This window comes from Episyrphus balteatus, chromosome 3, assembly GCF_945859705.1.
Source record: "Episyrphus balteatus chromosome 3, idEpiBalt1.1, whole genome shotgun sequence".
NCBI classification, from domain to species: Eukaryota; Metazoa; Arthropoda; class Insecta; order Diptera; family Syrphidae; genus Episyrphus; species Episyrphus balteatus.
In genome coordinates this window covers 8187646-8208797 of record NC_079136.1, presented here as the reverse complement: position 1 = coordinate 8208797, position 21152 = coordinate 8187646, and the positions used below count along the sequence as shown (strand labels likewise).

General features: G+C 30.3%; 1 protein-coding gene across 8 annotated transcripts in view; it reads left to right on the top strand.

Moving 5' to 3' along the window:
• Positions 1-21152, top strand: part of LOC129913874 (uncharacterized) — a 128023-nt gene that overhangs the window by 23558 nt on the left and 83313 nt on the right. For 7 of the 8 annotated variants that reach the window (XM_055992825.1, XM_055992829.1, XM_055992828.1 and 4 more), the window contains exons 2-5: positions 219-367; positions 426-639; positions 7492-7911; positions 12652-12926. In XM_055992825.1, the coding sequence (XP_055848800.1) occupies positions 219-367; positions 426-639; positions 7492-7911; positions 12652-12926 (1058 nt within the window). The remainder of the gene's footprint in view (positions 1-218; positions 368-425; positions 640-7491; positions 7912-12651; positions 12927-21152) is intronic. The other variant, XM_055992827.1, reaches the window with a different exon arrangement.

Genomic DNA, 21152 nt, shown 5'->3' with positions numbered 1-21152 from the left:
TAAACTTTTACCACAATTTAATGCAATTCCCTTAACCAAGGATTATTGTTTGTGTGTTTGTTTTCCAAAACTATAATGTACATTTTTTACTGTTCCTTTTTTGAGTATTTTACACTCAAGTAATTATTTCGTTTAACAATCTAGATCCGTTTGCTTTATAATTTTCTCTTAAAAAAAAAAACATTGAAATTATAAATATTTAAATTTTCTAATTCTAGACAACAACAGCAAGCCGCCTTAGCTAACCAAACACGAACATGTCGCAAACAACCACCACCTTTATTGCGCTCAAGGACATTGCCAGCAATTGTTGTACCTGGAATATCAATTATTGCTGCACAAACTGAAACAAATCGAATACAAAATGGTAAGAATTTTGAAGAAAAAAGTTTCAAAATAAAACACTATCAAATAAATTTTCAAAGATAAACCGCACGGGAGTACAAGCTCACACAGGTGGTCACTGCTGCCAAAACCAAGAGGATCTGTTGTTTGTGATGATAGTAATTTGGAATATCGACGGAAATCTTCAAGCAGTTCACAAGGAGGTATATCGTTAGGAGCTTTAAGCAATGTAGATCCTTACTCGTATAATTGTGAAGACTTTGAGTGTCAACCAGATGGAAGTGTTGTCCTAAGGTTAGTTCTGAAAATAAAACTAATCTTTTTTTTTTCTTTTGTTTCAAAAGCCCTCATTTATTTTATTAAAAAATCTCTCCAAAGTCCTTGTGAAAGTATCTAAGTCAACAACATAAATTGTTTTTCAAATCGAAATCAAGATTTCAAAATGTGAGGTTAAGTTATTTTTGATTTATCCTTTCTTTTATGCACCCACTCAACTCTGTCTCTCGAACAACCTTCGACTATGAATTCCTAAGAACTTTTTTAAACATAGAGATGTCAGTGTAAACACTTTTCTGTCCTCAAGGCAAACATTCTCCAGAAAGCATTCCTATTTTAGATGCTCTACCCGTCGACGAATGCTGCTGTCGGGCGGCGTTCGCATTGCATTCAGAGATTGAAAACTTGAAAAAGAATATTTTATATGAAACTACCTTTTTTTTTTTCTACAACATATTTAAAGAAACACTCAAAGGAGAAAAAAGTGCACAGTTAAGTAATTGCTTTGCGTTACATCGTAACGTCCTAGGTTCTGTATAGCCTAGAAAGATGCATATAAAGTGACTTTTTCCAATCTGTGTGGGCAACTTTGCGCATTCAAATGAAATTTTCAAAGCAATTTGAAGAACACAAGAATGGCATTTCGCATTTTGTTTCTTCTCCAATTTTGCAGAATGAATTTGTAAAGCTTCTACAAAAAAATGTGTTGTTTAATTACACTTTTTTTTTAATCAGAGAGATTCCTGACTTGAGGCTTTGTTTTATAGTTAGCCTGAAATAATGCAGAAATTTATTTTGGTCGGAAAAAGTTTTGAGATATTTCTAATCCCAACATGGTTTCATTTGCATTTAGACACAATGAAGTGATTTAATTTATTTAGAAAATGTCTCTGGTGTCTGGGATTGGGATTCATTGTTAGATAAAAATGATAATTTTGAATTTTATTTTATTTAAAGTTTTAGAGTGGTAAAATCTTTTTCAAAATTTATTTTAAATTGGCCAAATTGAAATACGAAAAACAAAAATCTTGTTTTTTTTTATTTTGTAAATGGACTTTAGTTCGTAGTTGATTGCATTTGGAACTATTTTTTTTTTGTTTTGCAGATGAGCTCCATAACAGAGTTGGGAAGTAATGATTCGAAAAAATTTTAATTACAATTACATGTAATGGAAATGTGCAACATTTTTTTCAATTACATGTAATGAGTAATTGAAGTTCTTCAATTACCCATTACATGTAATTGAAAATTGTCGATTACTTGTAATTCAATTACTTTTATGTAATTGAAAACAAAAGTAATTATGAAAAAAACAGTAATGATTACTTTTTAAAGTAATCATTACACGAAAATGTAATTAATTGAATGTTTTTCTTCAATTACATTTTACGAGATAATTTGTAAATGGTACGGAATTAATATGTTTTGTCATAAGATGCCATGAAAAGTGTTGGAGTGGCTTCAAAATATCTTCAAGAGGTTATTACTTACTACTTGGGCTTACTACTTGGGACCTATTTCAGAGCTTACTTCATTGTTTACATCAGCTACATCAATCATTTTAAACATTAATTGCGGCGGCCTGTTGGACTTTTCGAAGCAATTTTTCGGACATTTGCACTATTTAGACCATTCAAAATATTTCCCGACGGTCAATCAGACTCAACTAATGATTTTTGAGGTTGCTGATGTAGTAAATGTAGTTGAGGTAATAAGCTCCGAAACACGCCCCTGGTAAATACTGAAAATCAATAAAAAACTGCACTGAAAGAAGATTCGTAGAATATTTAACAAGACCTTCAAAACTTAATTCATGGTATGAAATGACGACTCCAAATTGTCATATCGTCACCCGAGAATTTTTTTGTCTTAATGGCCAATTTTGGTATTCTGGAAAATCGCATTTTAAGGTTTTCGTTATTAAAAAAACACAGCGAAGAAGTTTTTTCAAATTTATAATAGAATTTTTTGTGAGATATCTCATTATTTTTTTTGTCAAAGCATTCTTATTTGTTTTAATTTTCAAAATATCTTGGTTCTTATGAGTCTGTCGTAAACTCATTTTTAACGACAATTCAATACTAATGTGATGCTTATTTTGTGAATATACGACACCTTCATGCCAAATTTGGTTACTCTATTAATTTTTAAAGGTTTTCTTCTAGTAAGTTTGCTACTATTATAATGATTTTTCGAGACTTTTGAGGTAAGTTATAGAATGGCAAAACGAAGATATTGAGCAAAAAAAATTTCTATTAGCATTCATTCCGAGGTTTACTCCTTTTTTCACCTTATTTGACTGTATTAATTACATTTGATAGAAATTTTTCCAGGACAACATAAAAACGTATGTGATAAAAAAAAATATGAAAAATTAAAATATATCTCCAAAATTAGAGCTTTCAGAAAGGAACCAATGCAAATTTTAAGCTCACTGAGCCCAAATACTTTAGGTGTGATATACATTTTTCTGGAAAATTTTTATAAACGCCTAAAATACACGAAACTTAAAAACACGAATGAACATGTCCCCAAATGTGAAAAATTAAGTATTTCAACTGCTGGTAGAAAACCAATGCGAATTTTGGGGATTGTGAACCCAAATCCATAAAATTTTATATAAATCTATGTGCAAAATAAAAAAAAATTTAAAAATTTTGGCCAGTGTAATTTATAAAAACATGTAATGAATTACAATTTAAGTAATCAATTACAGAAAAATGTAATTAAAACTGTTTTTCATTTCAATTACTTTCGAATCCATTACTTTTTTCAATTACATCTGTATAGTAATTGAACTTTTTCGATTACAATTACAAGTAATGGGAGTATGTTTTTTTTCAATTACAATTACCTGTAATTGTAATTGAAAAAAGTTCAATTACTAATTACATGTAATTGAAATGAAATCTGTAATTAATTACAAAAAGAAATCATTATTTCCCAACTCTGCTCCATAAAGAACACTCTCTATGTTCTATCTACAAACTGTAAAAAAATATCTATCTAGAACATTTTTAAACCAATTACTGTCTTTTTATTCTTCTAGTGATAAATTGTGTTTGGTATTGAAATCGAATATGTTTTTAGGGTGGTTTTTTTTAAGCTATTGGAATATTGGAAATGAAAGCTTTTATTGTTTAAAGTTTTTTTTTTTTTGTTAAATAATACAGTCAAAAAAATGACTGTAGGAAAAAAAAACAATTCAGATGAAAAATAAGTACTTGCACTTGTGTTGGAAATTTTAGACAATTTTTGTAAAAAGAGAATTTTGTTCTTTGGGGCTATAAATTAACGTCAAATAGAATAGTTCTAATTTTTTTTTCGATTGTGGCTAAATATAGTTTTCAAATTCGAGTAAACTGAAAATTGTCACAAACCCAAACAAAATTTATTTTTCAGAGTTGGGTGGATTCTGACAGAAACGTATGTTTAAAAAAGAAACTATTTTTATTACCACCTTCAAGTTTATGCATTGGGTCTGGCCATTTAAGTGAGAGAGTTGATGATTGCAAAAATCATTTTAATCAGTCTTGATGTAATTTCATTTAATTGACATATCGACGGTTAAACTTCATAACCTCGTAAGTCGTTTTTGCAAGTTTTTCAGAAATCAAAAAACTTAATGTTGTGTTTCTTGTTTTTGTATGGGATCTATCAATACGAGTGTTTGAATTTTGTCATTACTGAGAAATGTTCAGAACAACATTGTTAAGCTGAATATACCAAAAGATAGCTCTGAATTTTCTGAATTGTTTGCATTAATAATATTTTTTTGAATTTTTAGACTTACGAGGCTATGAAGTTTAACCGTCGATATTCAAAAAAAAAATCAAGAATAATTCAGATGACCATAGGCAGGTTAAGTCCTAAACATAGGTCTAAATGTTTTTATGAACGGGCTTAACTCGGCTATGAGAAGTTGGCACCCCAAATGCTAATTGTATTTTTTTTTTTTTCAAAACTACTGGTTCGTTTCCAAGGTTAGCCGTGGTTTGTTTGCCCAAGGTTAACCCAGGATAGCCCAACTCTTAATATTTTTAGAAGCATTATTTTTTATTCACTTAAAAAAAAAAGTACGCATACACCACAGTGACCTTTTTAATTTATAATTTAGAAAAAGTATATCCACTGGTGAGATCACTGCGCCTTAAATGTTATTTGTTTAAATTAGAATTCTTACTTGATTGAGTGCAGTCCATATTACATTCCTGTTAAGAAGCTTAAGCTGATATGTTCTATTTCACCTTAAAAACCGCAAAATACAAATATTTTTTTAAGTCTAAAAATCATTGATTTTTTTGCTTTGCCATATGTGCACCAGACTGATTCAAAAAAAAAATTTTTTTTTGTTCAAAAATGACGAGAAAAAAATACTGTAAAAGTTTCGCAAATTTCTATTTCCCATACGATTTGTATGGGAAAGATTGTGTATTTGTGTTTAGAATTTTTTATCTTTTTAATGGTTCATCGAAAAGGCTAGATTTAATCATTTTCTTGTATAAAATTGAACGCTCTACAAAATTGCATTTATAAACTTAAAAAAAAACGGACGCAAAAAATTAATTAAAATAATTTTTAGTTGAAAAAATGAATAATTCGAATTTATTGAAGAAATCTAATATGATAGTTATAGGGGTTTGAGAGTTATATAAAAGGATCTGTGAAACCAAAACACAACATAGAATACAAATATTCGAAAATTTTTTGAAAACCCTAAAAATTTCGTCAAAAAATCGGAAAAAAAAATGAGAAAAAATTACTTTATATATTTTAAAGTTTAATATCTTCGAAACGCGGGGGTAAATCAAAAAAAATTAATAAGAGCTCTTTTGTAGAGCGGACAGTTTTATAAAAGAAAATGATTTTGTCAAGCCTTTTGGATGAACCATTAAAAAGATAAAAAATTCTAAACACAAATACACAATCTTTCCCATTGTTTTTGTTTTTAATTCAAATTAAGTTTTTATGTGGCAACATCATAAAGCTTGAAGGTTTGAAAAATCAAATTGTTTAAGTAGATGATACTTTTGCAGAAATTAATTTTATAGAAGTCCCTGTTGGTGCGATTTTGCTGGTCAACAAGATTTTACCACAAGTGAATTCTAATTTGAATTCGAGAATTCGATTTTGCAGATAATAATTAAAAATTTAATTTGTTTTAGAAATAGACTGTCGTTATGATATTAGCTGAGCTTTTATTATAGAAGCTACGGAGAAGTTTTTCTATAAACGAAAGCTGATAAGGTTACAGAACAGGATAATCAAAGAAGACGTTTGAAATCTTTTGAGAGCTGGTTCTTTCTGTTCTGGTGACACAGTTCGAAGCCAAAAGATTCAGCGTTCGTTTTACTCAACCTTCCAATTATTCAGTGGTTTCGATATGCTTTGTACCAATATACAAACCATATATGTATTCCAATACTTACATAATAGATTTTCTAGAAGACAGCATAGGTATTCAATACACCCACATAAAAAAACAATCCCGTTTAGGGTTAATCCACTAGTCTCAACTCCTGATACCATTACATAATTATGCGAGTAAATATTTCTAAATGCAAAATCACTAACGAACGTTACTTTCAAAGTAAAATAAAAAAAAAAAAAACGAAAGCCGAAACCAAACTTTCTTGTTTTCTTTCAAAACATAAACTAAAAAGAAAAAAAAATTAAAGATTCAACTCATGTCGCAGCAAGGTTTAACTTATCCATCAATCCCAATTACTTTTCTTTATCCCTCATGATACCACACCGCTCCCTAATTCTTTTGACAAAGTTACACTGTAGACATGCTTAAACTAATCATGTTGATGGGACAATGTTTAGAATGTATTAGTAAAAATGCTATATGGGCAAAAAGGCACAGCCAATCATCACAATATACATTCATATAAATGAAAATTGAATGTCATATTACTGAGTGACACATGAATTACATTAGAATTTACTCGTCCCACCGGCAAAGACATCAGAGTCAGACATGGACTTTTTACTGTGTGTTTTACTGTGTTTGCACAAAGTTTTGTTCGCCTGGGAATGCAAAGAAATTAAAATTCAAAATTGTATTTCTTATTTTTCGAAAATGAGTTATGGCCATTGAAAAAAAATGTCATCGTTTGCTCGAAGGCTAAGTTTTCAACACAGTTTCACTGTTAAAAGTTTCAGTAAGATAATATTACATCGTCTTGCATACAAAAGCTTATAAAAACCAAACTTTAAATCTTCACTTCTTACTTTCAAAAAATGCAAGTAACCTTCAACAAAACTGCCTTTTCAAATCATTTTTATTGAACCATTCCACCGAACATCTCTCTACCACTTAAATCGCTTGCCATTTTTTGTTAACTTATCGGCAAAAGTTCTCAGTAAAAATCTTTTGGCACAAAGACACTTTGGTTAGTTATGTATGCAAATCTTATACTTTTTCTTCTTATCTTATTGAATTTTCTTTGGAGGCGAATTAAGTGCAAATGCGCGGTTGGGGTTTTTCCCTGAATTTAAATCGATTTCGAAAATCTCTATTACATTTTTTTTTATAATCCGAAATCGTCGATATGTATACAAAAAAGAGTGTATGTAAAAGCAATCCTGTTTTCAAGGAAGAGGAGGAGGATGATTTTTTTTTTTTTTTTGCTGACCTATTTGATTCTACCATCGACAAAGTACCATTAAATTTATTTGTGATTTTTTTTTTCTTTCAAAGCCCAAAGGATACATTCATCCTTTTCATCTCCTGCCTCCTTCTAAATATACCAACTTATATCCTTTTCCATCAAACATAGTCTTTCTTCCTCTTCTCTACTCTCTCACACAGTAAAACGTAAAAAAAAAACGTGTTTTTAATGTAAAGTTATCTAATCGTAACAGGATACCAGCGCCCCACATTGTCGCGGCCAGAGCTTACAGAGTTTCCACGGGATCAAACACATCGGCCACCAGTCAGGCAGCAAAGAAAAATCTTTGCCCTCTGAACTTACATCACCATCAACAGCAGTTGCCAACACACCATCATCATCATCAGCAAAACCAACAACAACAACAACATCAGCAGCACCTATTGACTTCAAACAGAAGTAAACAGCAACAAGATGAAACCAGTGGTGGTGGAGGTTTTAGCCGGGATCGTGAAGGTGGTATCGGTAGCATTGGACCCAGTTCAACTAACACAGCCTTGTGTCGCCTTGTGAAATTGTTGAACCAAACGACAAAAGCCACAATGTCGAACAGTGATGGTCATTTTTCTATGATGGAAGCAGCGGATCCACCGCGTCGTTTGTCCTGGGAGAGGTACGCTCATATTGATTCTCGAACTAAACTTCGTTTCTTATGTAACTATAGCATTCCTGAGTGTCCGCTATATTCAAAATATGCATGTCACAAGTTATAGTCGGAGAAGTAGTGTTGTTGTCGTTGTTGTTTTTCTGTTGTAGTCACTCACAGATTCTAGATATTTACTTGATACAAAATCTTTACTGATCATTATACTAAGCACATCATTCGTGAAATAATTCAATGGGCTTTAAGAAGATCTGCTTAAAAAACTCACAAAAATTCTAATCTTTTTTATTTGTTCATTTGCCAAATTTTATTAGAAATTTATGTTTTGCGATTCTTTTTTTTTTTTTTTAATTTAACACCTAGAAAAGTAAATGCATGTAAAATTCTCGGATAGGGGTCATAAGTTCATAGGACAAAAGTCCATAATTCACCCACTTGAGTGGGTTAGAAGTTCACAAATCAATTATGGACTTATAACCCACCTAAGTGGGTTCACAGAAGAGTCTTGCGGATTTATAGCCACCTTCAGACATAATAAGAAGGCCCAAAATTACAACACTGCTGAACTATCACCTCTAATATACCTTTACAAAAAATGCAGACAAATAAAAAACTTAATTTTAGAAAGTCAATTAAGTTGTTAAAACCGAAAACCTCGTCAATTTTCGAAAGATTCTTTATAAAGCCTGAACTACATCAAAACACAAAGTCAAAAAAGTACGAAAAAGTAAACAAAGTTCAAAATATAAAAATCACATGTATATTTACCTGACATCTATTGGAAAAAAATTAACTAAAAAAGCTCTTTTGTTTCTGAAGTTTTGAAATTTCAAATAAAATAAAATGCACGACTGGGGTCGCACGTACTTGCTCTTGCAGTTCAAAGCACTTTTATGTTAGTCTACTTGTAGATTTTAAAAGCTGGCTCTAAATTAAAAAAAAAATTGATATTGAGGAAGAGCCGACATTTAGGGCATGAAAAAAATTTTTTTTTTGTTATTTGACTTTTTTGAGAAAAAATAAAAATGCAGTTTTATTGCCACTGCTTTAAATATTACGTATACAAAGTTTAATCAAAATCGTTAGAGCCGTTTTCGAGAAATTCGCAATATCGTATTTTTTTGTATGGGAGGTATACGTTCTAAACGAGATATAAAAAAACAAAAAAAAACCAACTTTCAGAATTCTATAAAAATCATCTGTACTAAATTTGAAGAAAATCCGTCCACCCGTTTAGGCTGTGGAAATGTGTACAGATGGACGCACAACCGCACAGACGCACAGACGTACAGACGCACGGACGGAATTGCGAGACCCACTTTTTTGAAATTCTCCATCATCGTAGTGTTGGTTTTGATTAAAACCTCAAATTTTTTTTTCGACACGAAACCAATACTTGCCCTATAGAGCAAGTAAAAAATTGAAAAAATAAACAAATTACAGTCAACTCCATCTAAGTCGAATTGCCACAGGACACGAAAATTGGTTCGAGTTAGAGGGAAATTCGACTAAGAGGAATCTATTTAATCTTTTTGCTGCAGGCGGTTTCATTAAAAACGGTAAAAAATTTGAGTTAGAGGAAAATTTGACCTAAAGGAAGTACGACTTTTTTTTCGCAAAATGACAGGAACTATGTGATCGAAGAGCTACCTTACGGAAAGGATATAAAATATTGTTTGAGTGTATTTGTTTTTAAAATTTTGTGAAAATTGAAAGCTTGGTCTTCTTCAAGCTTTTTGAATCGAATACTTTTTTTAAATGAAAGAAAAATATACAAACAAGCTACTAGGGGGAAGAAGATTTTGTACTTTTTTTACTTTGTGTTTTGATGTAGTTCAGGCTTAAGATTTTCAAAGGCCAGTTTCATAAAATAGCCTTTAAAAGCAGTTTTGAAAATTACATGAATTTTTTTTAATTTATTAATAAATATATTAATTTAATTAATTTTATATTCTTTAAACAAAATTTTGCGTTTCTTCAGTTTTAACTTTTAACATATTAATACTTCTCAAAAATCTTTGTGCGCCTTTAACCTACATCTTTTTTTGAAATTAGGGAGTTCTGTCTTACTTTTTTGTGGAATTTCGAAAAATCTGTGTACTTACATATGTCCCTGCACAAAAGGGGACTATCATATGTTTTTTTCGCTGATACCGAATCTGTAGTTCATTCAGGCTTTTGGCATTTATATCTTCAAAAAGTCTCTGACAATTCATTGTTATGAACAATTGTTATATGATTCGAAGTCTGCACAACTGTTTTTATATTTTATTTCAATTTTTTAAATTATTTGCTGTATTTGTATTTGCATTTACGTTTTATTTTTTTCTTCTCAAAGTACACCATCTATTACAAAATTTTTGATGTAGTTTTGTATAAATAAAAAATTTCAATAATTTAACGATTTTTAAATTCTTATTTGAATTTTCGTGGTTTTTATATTACTCAGCCCAGATATTATATTAACAAAATTTGCAAAAGTTTTCCAATAAATAACTGCAATCAGTGCTGATTTATACAATTTTCTTTTAAGTTAACTTAAAATCGATTTGGGTCACTGAGTTGTATACGTAACATAATGTTTTTCATAAGAAAAACTAAGACACTTCATTTTCTGTAAATATTGCTCGAAATACAGTGCACTTCAAATGGTTAGACAGAGACACATAAATTTTCGTTTACATAAATATCATTTTTTTGTAGGTGTGTGAAAGAATAACCAAAAAATTGTATTTATTAGAAGGGTTATTTAGTTCTCAATAGAAAAACAAAAAGAAATATTCCCACTTTTTTCTTCTTCTTTTATATGATGTAAGAAAAAGGGTTATTTTTTTTTTTTTTTTTGTAGATCATAGATCAGTTAGTTTGACGAGATCTATTGCGTTGATTAGATTAAATTTGGAAGATTAAGCATCAAGAAGTTATTTTTTAGTGATTTTCATTCAAAATCAGTAAACAAAAGTTTTGAGCTCTAAAGAAAAAGGGAAAAATGATGCGTTGGATTCCAAAGGGATCTTTAACACCTCAGGAAAAAAGAAAATTAAAAAAAAGCCTCGAAAACAGTTCTATACGCCAGCAAAATTAAAGAAAAAGCTGGGATAACGGCAAGAACATCAACTTTTTGGCAAACTTTGTTGAGTGCTGAACATCCTAAATTAAAATAAAACTTAAAAATAGACTTTAAAAAACGCCGTTTGAAAAAAAAAACAGCGGTTGGAGATCGCACGTCTTTACTTAACGTGGGAAACAAGTTTTTGAAGTTTTTTAAATTGCCAAAATGTTTTTTTTTTCTAATATTACCACTCCTTTCACGATTTTCACTAGGAGGAACATTTTTTGACACTCCACCATTCAAGACAAGGAGGAGTAATGGTTTTGGAAGCCATTTAATACTACGTTCGATTTGGTTTTCGTTTCAAACCGCTGTTTTTTTTTAAGAGCCCCCGCACACTACAGACTTTCTATCGGCACTAAACTGTCGCGCGATAGAAAGTTTGTAGTGTGCGGGGGCTCTAAAGACTATTTTTAAGTTTTATTTTAATTTAGGATATTCACGACTCACAAAATTCGCCGAAAAGTTGATGTTCTTGCCGTTATCCCAGCTTTTTCTAACTGAATTACAACATAGATTGTCTTGTATGAAATTTGTGTCTATTTTGGACAAAAAAAAACAGGCTTAACAGGATGCAACTTCACCCAGAACAGTTCATGCTTTAAAATGTAGGTACTTTAAGTTACTCGGAATGAGTTTATGCAAATCAAAAGTAACTTCTCGTTCTTTCGTGAGATTAGTTTCCGATTAACTTAATCTGTTCTACTTTACATTAATTTTTTAGTTTTTATTGGCAATGCTACTTCCTAGACTATAATCATGAGTTCAAAAAAAAAAAAAGAAACTGACGCTACACTTTGTGATGTGTATTTATGTACCTACATAATGAACGTGCCTTCGTGCCTTCGTGTTGTATTCTTTTTTTTTTCTTATTTATAGTCAAACAAACATGAATGGCTGTTGTCAAGTTATCGACGACGACATTCCAGTTTTCCAGTACTCATTGACATTGGCTTCTTTATTTAATATTCTGTCCTTCTGAGGTCCCATCACAAATAAAACCCTCAGGCACTAACTCACTACCCTTATTTTTTCATATACCCCAGCTGAACTTATAATCTAATAAAAACCAATCTACTTATAAGCTCTTCAGATAATCATATTCAAGATGCATGTAGGCAAGAGCCCCATCCATATATTCCCGACGACCGACAACGACGAAACGAGAGCTTTTTTCAATAAATATCGTCCTCGTTCATCGTCGTTTCATGGAGATTGAGAGTAAACACTTTGGTTTTTAATGAATTTATAAGCAGTTCCAAGCCAAGAACAAGACAAAAAACGAGAGAGATGTTTAGCCTTTATTGACTAATCATGTTCATGGTTTTTTTTTTTGCAAATTCGGTATCCACACGAAGCTCTTAAAAAAATCTGAAGGGCAAATCGATCATAAATTTACGTTCCGATGTGTGTGCGAGCGCTGTAATCCTGGTTGCTTTTTATTTGTCATTGAAAAAATTGAAACAAAAAACTTTTCTTTATTTTCTTTTCCAATACAAACACTTCTTCCTTCCTTCCTTGCTTCATATTTCCTATTCTCAAGGATCTCTTTTGTTTGTTTTGAATGCACTAGAAAAGGAATTTACAATACAAAAAAAAAAAACAATAAACTACAAATCTTAATCTCTCTGTCTTAGGCGGGACACCCTAACTGGAAAGATTCCTCGATCAGCCAGCATAGACTCCGTTGCGGATGCAGTTTGGTGCGACTCGCCACGTCCTTCACTCACTGTACCCCGGCATTTCCCGTTTCAACATCGGCCCTCATCGAGCAGTCTCCTTTCGAATATTAGCACCGGAAGTGGAATACAGCATCCATCGCAGCTTAACGTCGACCTGGGGAGTAATCGAAGGGAAAGTGTCCTCAGTCCCTCGTCAACCCGAAGGAATAAGCTAACTCGCATAATTAACGGTAAGTTTGTTTTGTTTTTTTCTCCATCTTTTTTTTTTAAATGCTCCTTATGTGTGTATAAAAGGTGTATAAGCTTGAGCTTCATCACCATTCCCCACTTAAACACAAAAACAAGGACGAGAATTCGAGTGACTAATAGGAGATGATGAGGTGTGAATAAAATCTCTTTATAAGAAGTAACAAGCAATCCAGTAATTAGGGCAAAGTAACTTGAATATTAATGATGGAACGAGAGGAAACACTTCGTTTAGGTTAGGTTACCTCTACCGTTACTTGTCACCTTGTGTGTGTGTCTTGATTTAGACGTTAAGCACTTTTATGAAATTATATACAACACATACCGATGGTTAATGTTTTTTTTTTTTTTTTATTCTCCTTGGCAGACAGTTATAAATATTTAAGTGTCTTAATTGTTACACAATTTTGTAAACCTCAGTCTTAAACGTTAAAAGGTATACTGTGAGTGACGAGGTTGTGACAAGTGTTTGTAGTATATATTTTTTGTTATTAATAATTCATTAAGTTTGAGGAAAGATGTTAATACTTACACACACATAACACATGAAGAAATCGCTTGAAGGATAATTATGAAGGGTACTTCAACCCAAAAAGTTTAAGATAGGATGGATGTTACCCAAAATTAAGGTTGAGTATTGATGTGGGGAATAAACTTTATGGGTCACAAATTAGTGTTTGTTTTCCCTTTTTTTTTTGGCAAAATATTAACATACATTAAACTTTTTCAAAAGAGCGGGCTTTGAGGGACTATTAGGGCATTCTTGTTTTGAAAATAGCAAATATTAGCATTCGAATTTCTAACAAAATTTAGATTCAATAATGCTTTTCTTTAAAATTTTCTTGGAAATATATAAAATGTTCGAATTTGTTTTTTAAAGGTAGCTATTTTTACAATTAACTGGAACACAAATATTATTGAAGGATTCAATTAATTTCATAGCTGCTTCAAGGCTTTTACACAATTTTTTTGAAGCCACAAAAATATCTATAATATATTTAGGACAGTTGCAAATAATGTAAATAGTAATATAACTAGACAAATCTTTATCAACTTTGACACTCCACTCGTAAGTATTTACTGGAACCAATCAAGACCAAGGCCAGTTTCCACCCGGCTCTTACTTCTATACCTACCAATGAAATATATAATTTCAAATCATTTGTTTTTTTTTCACCTCAGTAATTTTACCATTTTGTTATTTTTAATTTCTTGCTTTCTTTAACCCTCTGTCGACACACAGGTGCAAAATTGGCAGGACAAAAATTTAAAAAAAAATACGATTTTTCAAAAAAGTGGTCATAAAAAAGTCTCTTTATAAGGTTGAAAATATTTTTTTTCGGAATTGTGAATACAATATTCGAATTCCTTGGAATATTCTGCATCAATTTCATACTTGATTCTCTATAGAATATTGTGACCGAAAAAAGTTATAGCGACATGAAAAAGTATAAACCAAATTCGCACCCGTGTGCCTAATTTTCACTAATTTGTTCATCTTTCTTTTTACTTGCTCTATAATAGGGCAAGCATTGGTTTTGTGTCAAAAAAAAAATTCAAGGTTTTAATCAAAACCAACATTACGATAATGGAGACGTCCGAAAAAGTGGGTTTCGTCATATAACGTCCGTCGCGACGGTCCGTGCGTCTGTGCGTCCATCTGTACATGAAGCTGCAGCCTAAAGGGGAGGACGGTTTTTCTTGAAACTTCTTACAGATGATTTTTTCGTAATTTCCAAAGTTCTTTTTTTTTGTTTGTTTGTTGATATCTCTTTTAAAAAGTGTACCTCCCATACAAATTTTTTGAGTTTTGTGCAATTTGCTTGAAAACAGCTCTAACGATTTCGATTAAAATTGGTGTGAGTAATGATCTAAGCTATTTTAACAAAACTGCATTTTTAGTTTTTCTCAAAAAATTCGGAAAGTGGAAATATGGCGTTACCACTTTTTACAAAAACGGACATTTTTGTTATTTACGTGTATATTTCGTTTAATGCTACACGGATTTTATTTAAACTTTACAGATAGATATTTCTTATTATTCTAAATGATATTGCATATTAAAATTTTCAAAAAAAAAAACTAAATTGAAACAATTTTTTTTTAAATATTTTTTTTAACATAATTTTTGTAATTTGTATATTCTAATCGATAAATTTCCTAGGGTAAGCTATTATTTTTGTACTTTTGACATAAGAGAAAGCACGAGCGACCCAGTCGTGCATTTTATTTTTTTTTTTTAATTTTAAAATTTTTAAATAAATCTGGAAATATTAACAAGAACTTTTTGAGATTCAGAGGATTGTTATTCATGCACTAATTCCATTTTCTGTCTCTACCTTAAAACTTGATTTTTATTGAATTTAGATTTTCCTTGGGTGTAAATTTACCAACATACTGGATCTTAGGTTTCCATGTATAAGACAAATACTTAACATTATAATCTTCTTTAAATGTTACGAAGTAGACTTCTTATAAATTTCACTTCATTGAACACGCCAAAAATTGAAAAACATTCGTTGATATAAGATCTTTATCTTTTTCGTTTTGATACAATCCACCCGTTAACAATTTTGTACGACTCCTGAGTAATTGAAATTATTTTACTGAAATAATCTGCTTTTTTACGGCATTTTTTGGACTTTTAATAATATATTTGCCACCAATAATGCTTTATTAAATTAAAAAAAAAAAAATGTAAATTAAAACAACTGAAGTGAAAAAAAGACTTTGTTGCAAATCATTAAAATTTTTGAACAGATTTTTCATAATCATGATTACAAGTTTTTTTCAAATATCTGCAAACAAGAATATTATAGCTTTAAAAATCCATTTTCAATACCAGCATTTTGCAGTTTTATACAGAGCCTATAAAATATCACTAAAAGAACGATTTTTTTTTTATTTTTCCACTATGTACCTATTATATTTAATTCCGAAAAGTAGCCCATAGTACTTTAAACCGAACAAAACATTTAATTTGAAAGGCCGTATTCTATTTTATTGAACTGACTTTGATTTTATGTTGAAATTTTCTAAGGCATTCAAATGACAAATCGTACGATTTGCTGCTCACTAAGGCGTATGCGTAACTTTTTTTTCTATAGAAAATCGTAAATAGTCAAAATATATTTTTTATTTATTAAAATTATTTATTCAAAAATTCTATCACAAACAAAATTATTTTATAATAGTTGTGTATTAGAGTCACAAAGAAAAATGATAATAACAGAAAACGGGGTGATTAAGGAGGAATGTGCCAAAAAGCAAGAGCGTGTAAGTTGGGTAAATACATTTTAAACACAGATTTTAAATTTTACAGCAATACCTTGCACATCAAAAACATAACTGTTAAAAAAAAGAGCCAAGTTCTTCTATGTTGAAATTATGCTGGCACAAAAAGTATTCAGATGTAAAAGTATACCAAGTTCTAAAATTTGGTTTTAAATTTGTATCAATTAAATTTTGGTTGGTTGCTAATTTTTCAAATAACTTTAAAAATCTTATATATAAAAATGAGTTCGTTAAGTGTGTGTGGCCGATAAACTCGCGTTTGACTGGTCCGATTTTGGTAAATTTTTTTTTGTTTGAAAAGTATTAATATGTAGATGGTTTGTATCAAAAAAAATAATACCTTTTCTCCCATCTTCACATATAAGTCAATTTGTACGAGTAAAGAAACACTCTCACTTAAAAAAAAAACTAAACTTAATTTGTAAACAAATTTATTAGACAGGCTTTCAAGATAATTATTATCGTTTAAGGCCTGATTTTGACAACATTTGCGTACATGTTAATGGTTCACAAATATGAATTTAATCAGATTTTGTTGTGTCATGCTGTGTATATGTATTTAGGTATGCATGCAAAAAAAGAAACAACGATTAAATTCTATTTGTTTTGATCAAAAGAAGCTCAATTCTGAGGAGTACCTACATTCAACTTCGTGATGCCATTAATGATGGTAATGTTTATGATATTGGTCAAATCACTATTTTGCTAAATTCATACACTGTTGCACACTGGGGCCTACTGTATGGGAGGCTGATGTGATATTCTTATATATAGTAAATTAAAGTTTGGTTTTGTGTACGTTCGCCAACCGGCCAAACCAAACCGGTTGTCTGATTTTCTTTAATTTTTTTTAAATCAAAAAGGAATAAGAGTAGAAAGTTTAATATAAAAAAAATTGATGATTTTATAGGACATTGAAAAAAGAGGCTATTTTCTAAACGGTAAGTTTTAGAGATCTGATTTTTTTTTAAATTGATAGATACATTTATTGTTAGTTTGGAAAAGGTAATAAAAAGTCTAAAAAATTTCAAAATTAAGTTGTGAAGGGTTTTTTCCAGTCAAAACATGTGATATACCTTCGACAAAAGATTAATTACAGGTAGGCAAAATTTTGTACAGAAATTTGAATTACACCATTAGAAAGATACTAAAAAAAATTAGGCGTCTCATACGGATTTTTTTCATAGACCCTGTACTTTTAAATATGAATTCTTGAAAAAACAAGGAATTTTTAAAAAACTTTAATAGGACATATGGGTTTAAATTATGCGCATGCATGTGCAAATAATTGAATTTTTAAAATGATTTTTGACCGAGTAACGGGAAAAACAAGTTTTTTTGTTCCGATTTTTTTGGCCGTTTTTAACCGTTTTTTATTTTTATCTTTTTTTCTTCAACATATAAATGAATGAAATTTACGGTGTAGATAGATAATAAGTAAGACTATATTTGTACAAAATTTCAAATTGTAAACACAATCTTGAAATAACGGTAAAATAAAGTTCTATTTTTCAACACGTCAAATCTTTTGATCGAGAGCACATACAAATTGTATTGAGCATCTTGATGATATTACCTTTCATTTGATAAATCGCACATAGCCGTACATCAACTACAAGCTACATAATGTTAAATTAAAAAGTTGAGAAATACCTAAAAACACCTGAGGAGATCTGTTGATGATGACCAGCCACCAGTGGTGACCAGTGTGGGAAGTACCGTAATCTCAGTTTGAACTTTTGATATGGTTGGCTTTAAAAAATTCTTACTTTTTTTGTAGGCATCGTAGAAATATCATTAAAACGTCATGTCAAATGTGAAATAATAGGCTTTCACATGATCTAAAATTTATTATAGGTTGTCATCGAAAAAATTGATTTATAGCGTGAGAAAATAAAGTAAATGTTTTTTTTTTGTTTTTATTAAGAGACAATTAAATTGATTCTCTCCATTGCATCCATGTTGCTTACAATCAATTCTGAGAAATTCACATAGTGCCGTGCTTTTCAGAGCGTAGGAATAGCTTGCCGAAAATTGAGCGAACCACGCTCATGCACATTATGGGGTAGCATATTTTCGCTTACTCGCACATGCTTTACGAAAAAATTTAACTATATGTAGGTACCAAAAAGAGAGATCAAAATATTTTCTAAAGTGGAGTAAAAATGGGCGTAAAAAAGGGCAGGCTAAATAGCATACACATTGTTCAAATTTATAGAGAGCCGTTAAAGTGCGATATTGGTAAAAGGGTGTATTTGTAAAACGCTTAATTTTTAAAGTGCCGTAACAAGCCGTATTGAAATATTTATGGAAAAAAACGTTTGAAAGAGTTAATAACTTTGCATTGTGAAATTTTGTGTGGTGCAGCATTGTAGTGCATGAAGTGAGCATTTAGGCTACTTTTTGCTAAAAGTTTAAAATTGAATATTTTTAGACTCATTTACGAACTTTTAAAGTTTTGATCTCCTTTTTTTAGTTAGAAAATAATAAATATCATTATAGAGTCGAAAATTAAAAATAAATACAAGAAATGGCGGAACGAAGTCCGCCGGGTCAGCTAGTCGGTAATAAAAAGAAAAATTGTCAAGATAAAAATCAAACTTTAGAACTTAGTACAATTTTAAATCTCAGTACTTTTTGTGCCAGCATAATTTCAACATAGGAGTAACAGTTATGTTTTTGTTGTGATTACTACAATCGGAAATACTTGTTCGGTAAAGATTAAATTTAAAAGAACAGAGAACAATTTACAATTGTTGCAGCGGTAGCAAATTCTGTATCTATTTTCACTGTGGCGTATGTGTAACATTTTTTAAACAAATTATTTTTAGTTTTTAGAAAATATTTTTTTGGCTAGAATTTAATCATAGTTGACTGTTGTTGGCCTTGAATAATTAATGACACAGTGAACATTCACTAACGAGCTTTCATGTATATTAGGAATTTAAAACCTTCCATTTCGCAGCAAATATAACTATGTACATTTTCCTGCTATGATTTAAATATTCGATTTTGATTTCTAAACTAAAGAGCAAAATTCAACTTAAATTAAAAAAAAATTATTAAAGAACATCAGGCACTTTCCATTTCTCGTTTCTGAAAAACGACTCGTTTTTCGTATTAAAAAAAAAAAAACTTTCTATGCCTGATTTATGTCCTTTCAAATCCTTAACAATTCAAAATGTTAATTAGTTCATAGCTCTGAGCCATTGATAATACACCACATAAGATCCTTTTTCTATACTAATTACATATCGTCGGTGAAACCAGAAAAGTGTGTAACTCCAAATTTTCTGAAAATTAGGTTTGAATGCCATCTGTTAGACAAACCTAATATCTACCGTTCCTTAAACTCAGAATCCCCTTAAAGTTCATAGTTTTTATTTTATTAGCAAATTAGAAAATGAAAACTCATACAAATGCTTTCAAAACGATTTTGTTTTTTTGCTCTCCTATAAAATTTGCTAAAATGGAGTTACACACTTTTCTGGTTTCACCGACGATATGCCCTAAAGCAATCACAAATGTAACGTTTTTGACAATACATAGAAATCTACTTGGACCAATAAAGTTAATCTACTACACAGCTCGAAGGAATATTATTTTATTCAAGAAATGAATGTCTCATTTTTTTTTGTTATGTCAAGTTTTGGTCTGCTAAAATATCAGCAACATTCATTTCAGGTCATTAACTAAAAGACCCTTAACGGTCAGTTCATTTTGTTTTTTTGTTTCTTTTGTTTTGTTATTTTTTTGCTGATGGATGTAAGTTGAACGAAATAAGATTGAGATTGAATTTTCTTATAGCTACCAAGCATTTTTCTCATTTAACAAAAAAAAAAGTAAAAAAAAAAAACTTCTTTCTTAACGCACATTAAATCACAATTTAGCTTTTCAACAAACATAATTTTTTTTTGTTTTAAGTAGAAAAAGGAAGGTAGTTTGCTTTTTTTTGGGGAAAATTGAAAAAAAAAAGATACACAAGTGGAGAGAAAATAATGTCACTCTCAGTAATAGCTAGGAGGCAAAAATTCATCAGAAATGGAAAGTTACACGACACAGCAAAAAAACGTAACTGCTTCTGTGAGTCTGGTGGGTCCTTTTACCTTAGGCTAGGCATAAAGCTTCGTTTATATACTTTTTTCTTGCTTGACATCAATTATTTTTAATAAGCTCAGATTTACTTAACTTGCAATGGTTTCATTTCATTAAATTTTTATGTTTTTTTTTTTTGTAATGAAAATAAAGAGAATGCGTCTTGGACAAGTGATAATTTTTTTAACAAGAAATAATAAAAAAAATAAATAATGTAATCTCGTTTGCTTTCGCATCATAGACCGGAGATTTTTTTTCATAATTTAATTCTCGAGTTGTAAAATTTAAAGTGAAAACGATTTCTGAAAACGGAGGAAGGATATTTCCTGTTCAGTTTAATAATAATTCTTCGAAAGGATATGAGATTTAATTTTTCTTTTGGAAGCAAACATAATTATTAATATTGAAAAAGTTGGCTAGGTACACAATGCAGTTTTCTCTGAAATCCCATTTATCAACTGGTAGACACAACTGTGCTTTGCTTACTGATAAAATAAAGAAGAGAATTAAGAGCGTGGCGGCTTAAAATCATAGCGCTAATGAACAGTGGCAACTTTTTGTTTCCTAAAAGTTTTTAATAAAATAAAATTTAAACAAAGTGATTTACGAGTATTTCTAACAAAAAATTAATAATTAATTAAGAATAATAAATTCACTTGAATGCCGAAGCTCTTACATTGTAATATTGTAACCCAGGTAGACTAAAAAATATAATTGAATTTGTTATGAAAAGAACTACAAAAATAATTTCTTCGTTTTTCTGAATGCAACAAAATTTATTATGCAGTCCTTGTTAAAATACAAATACCTTAATACAAACT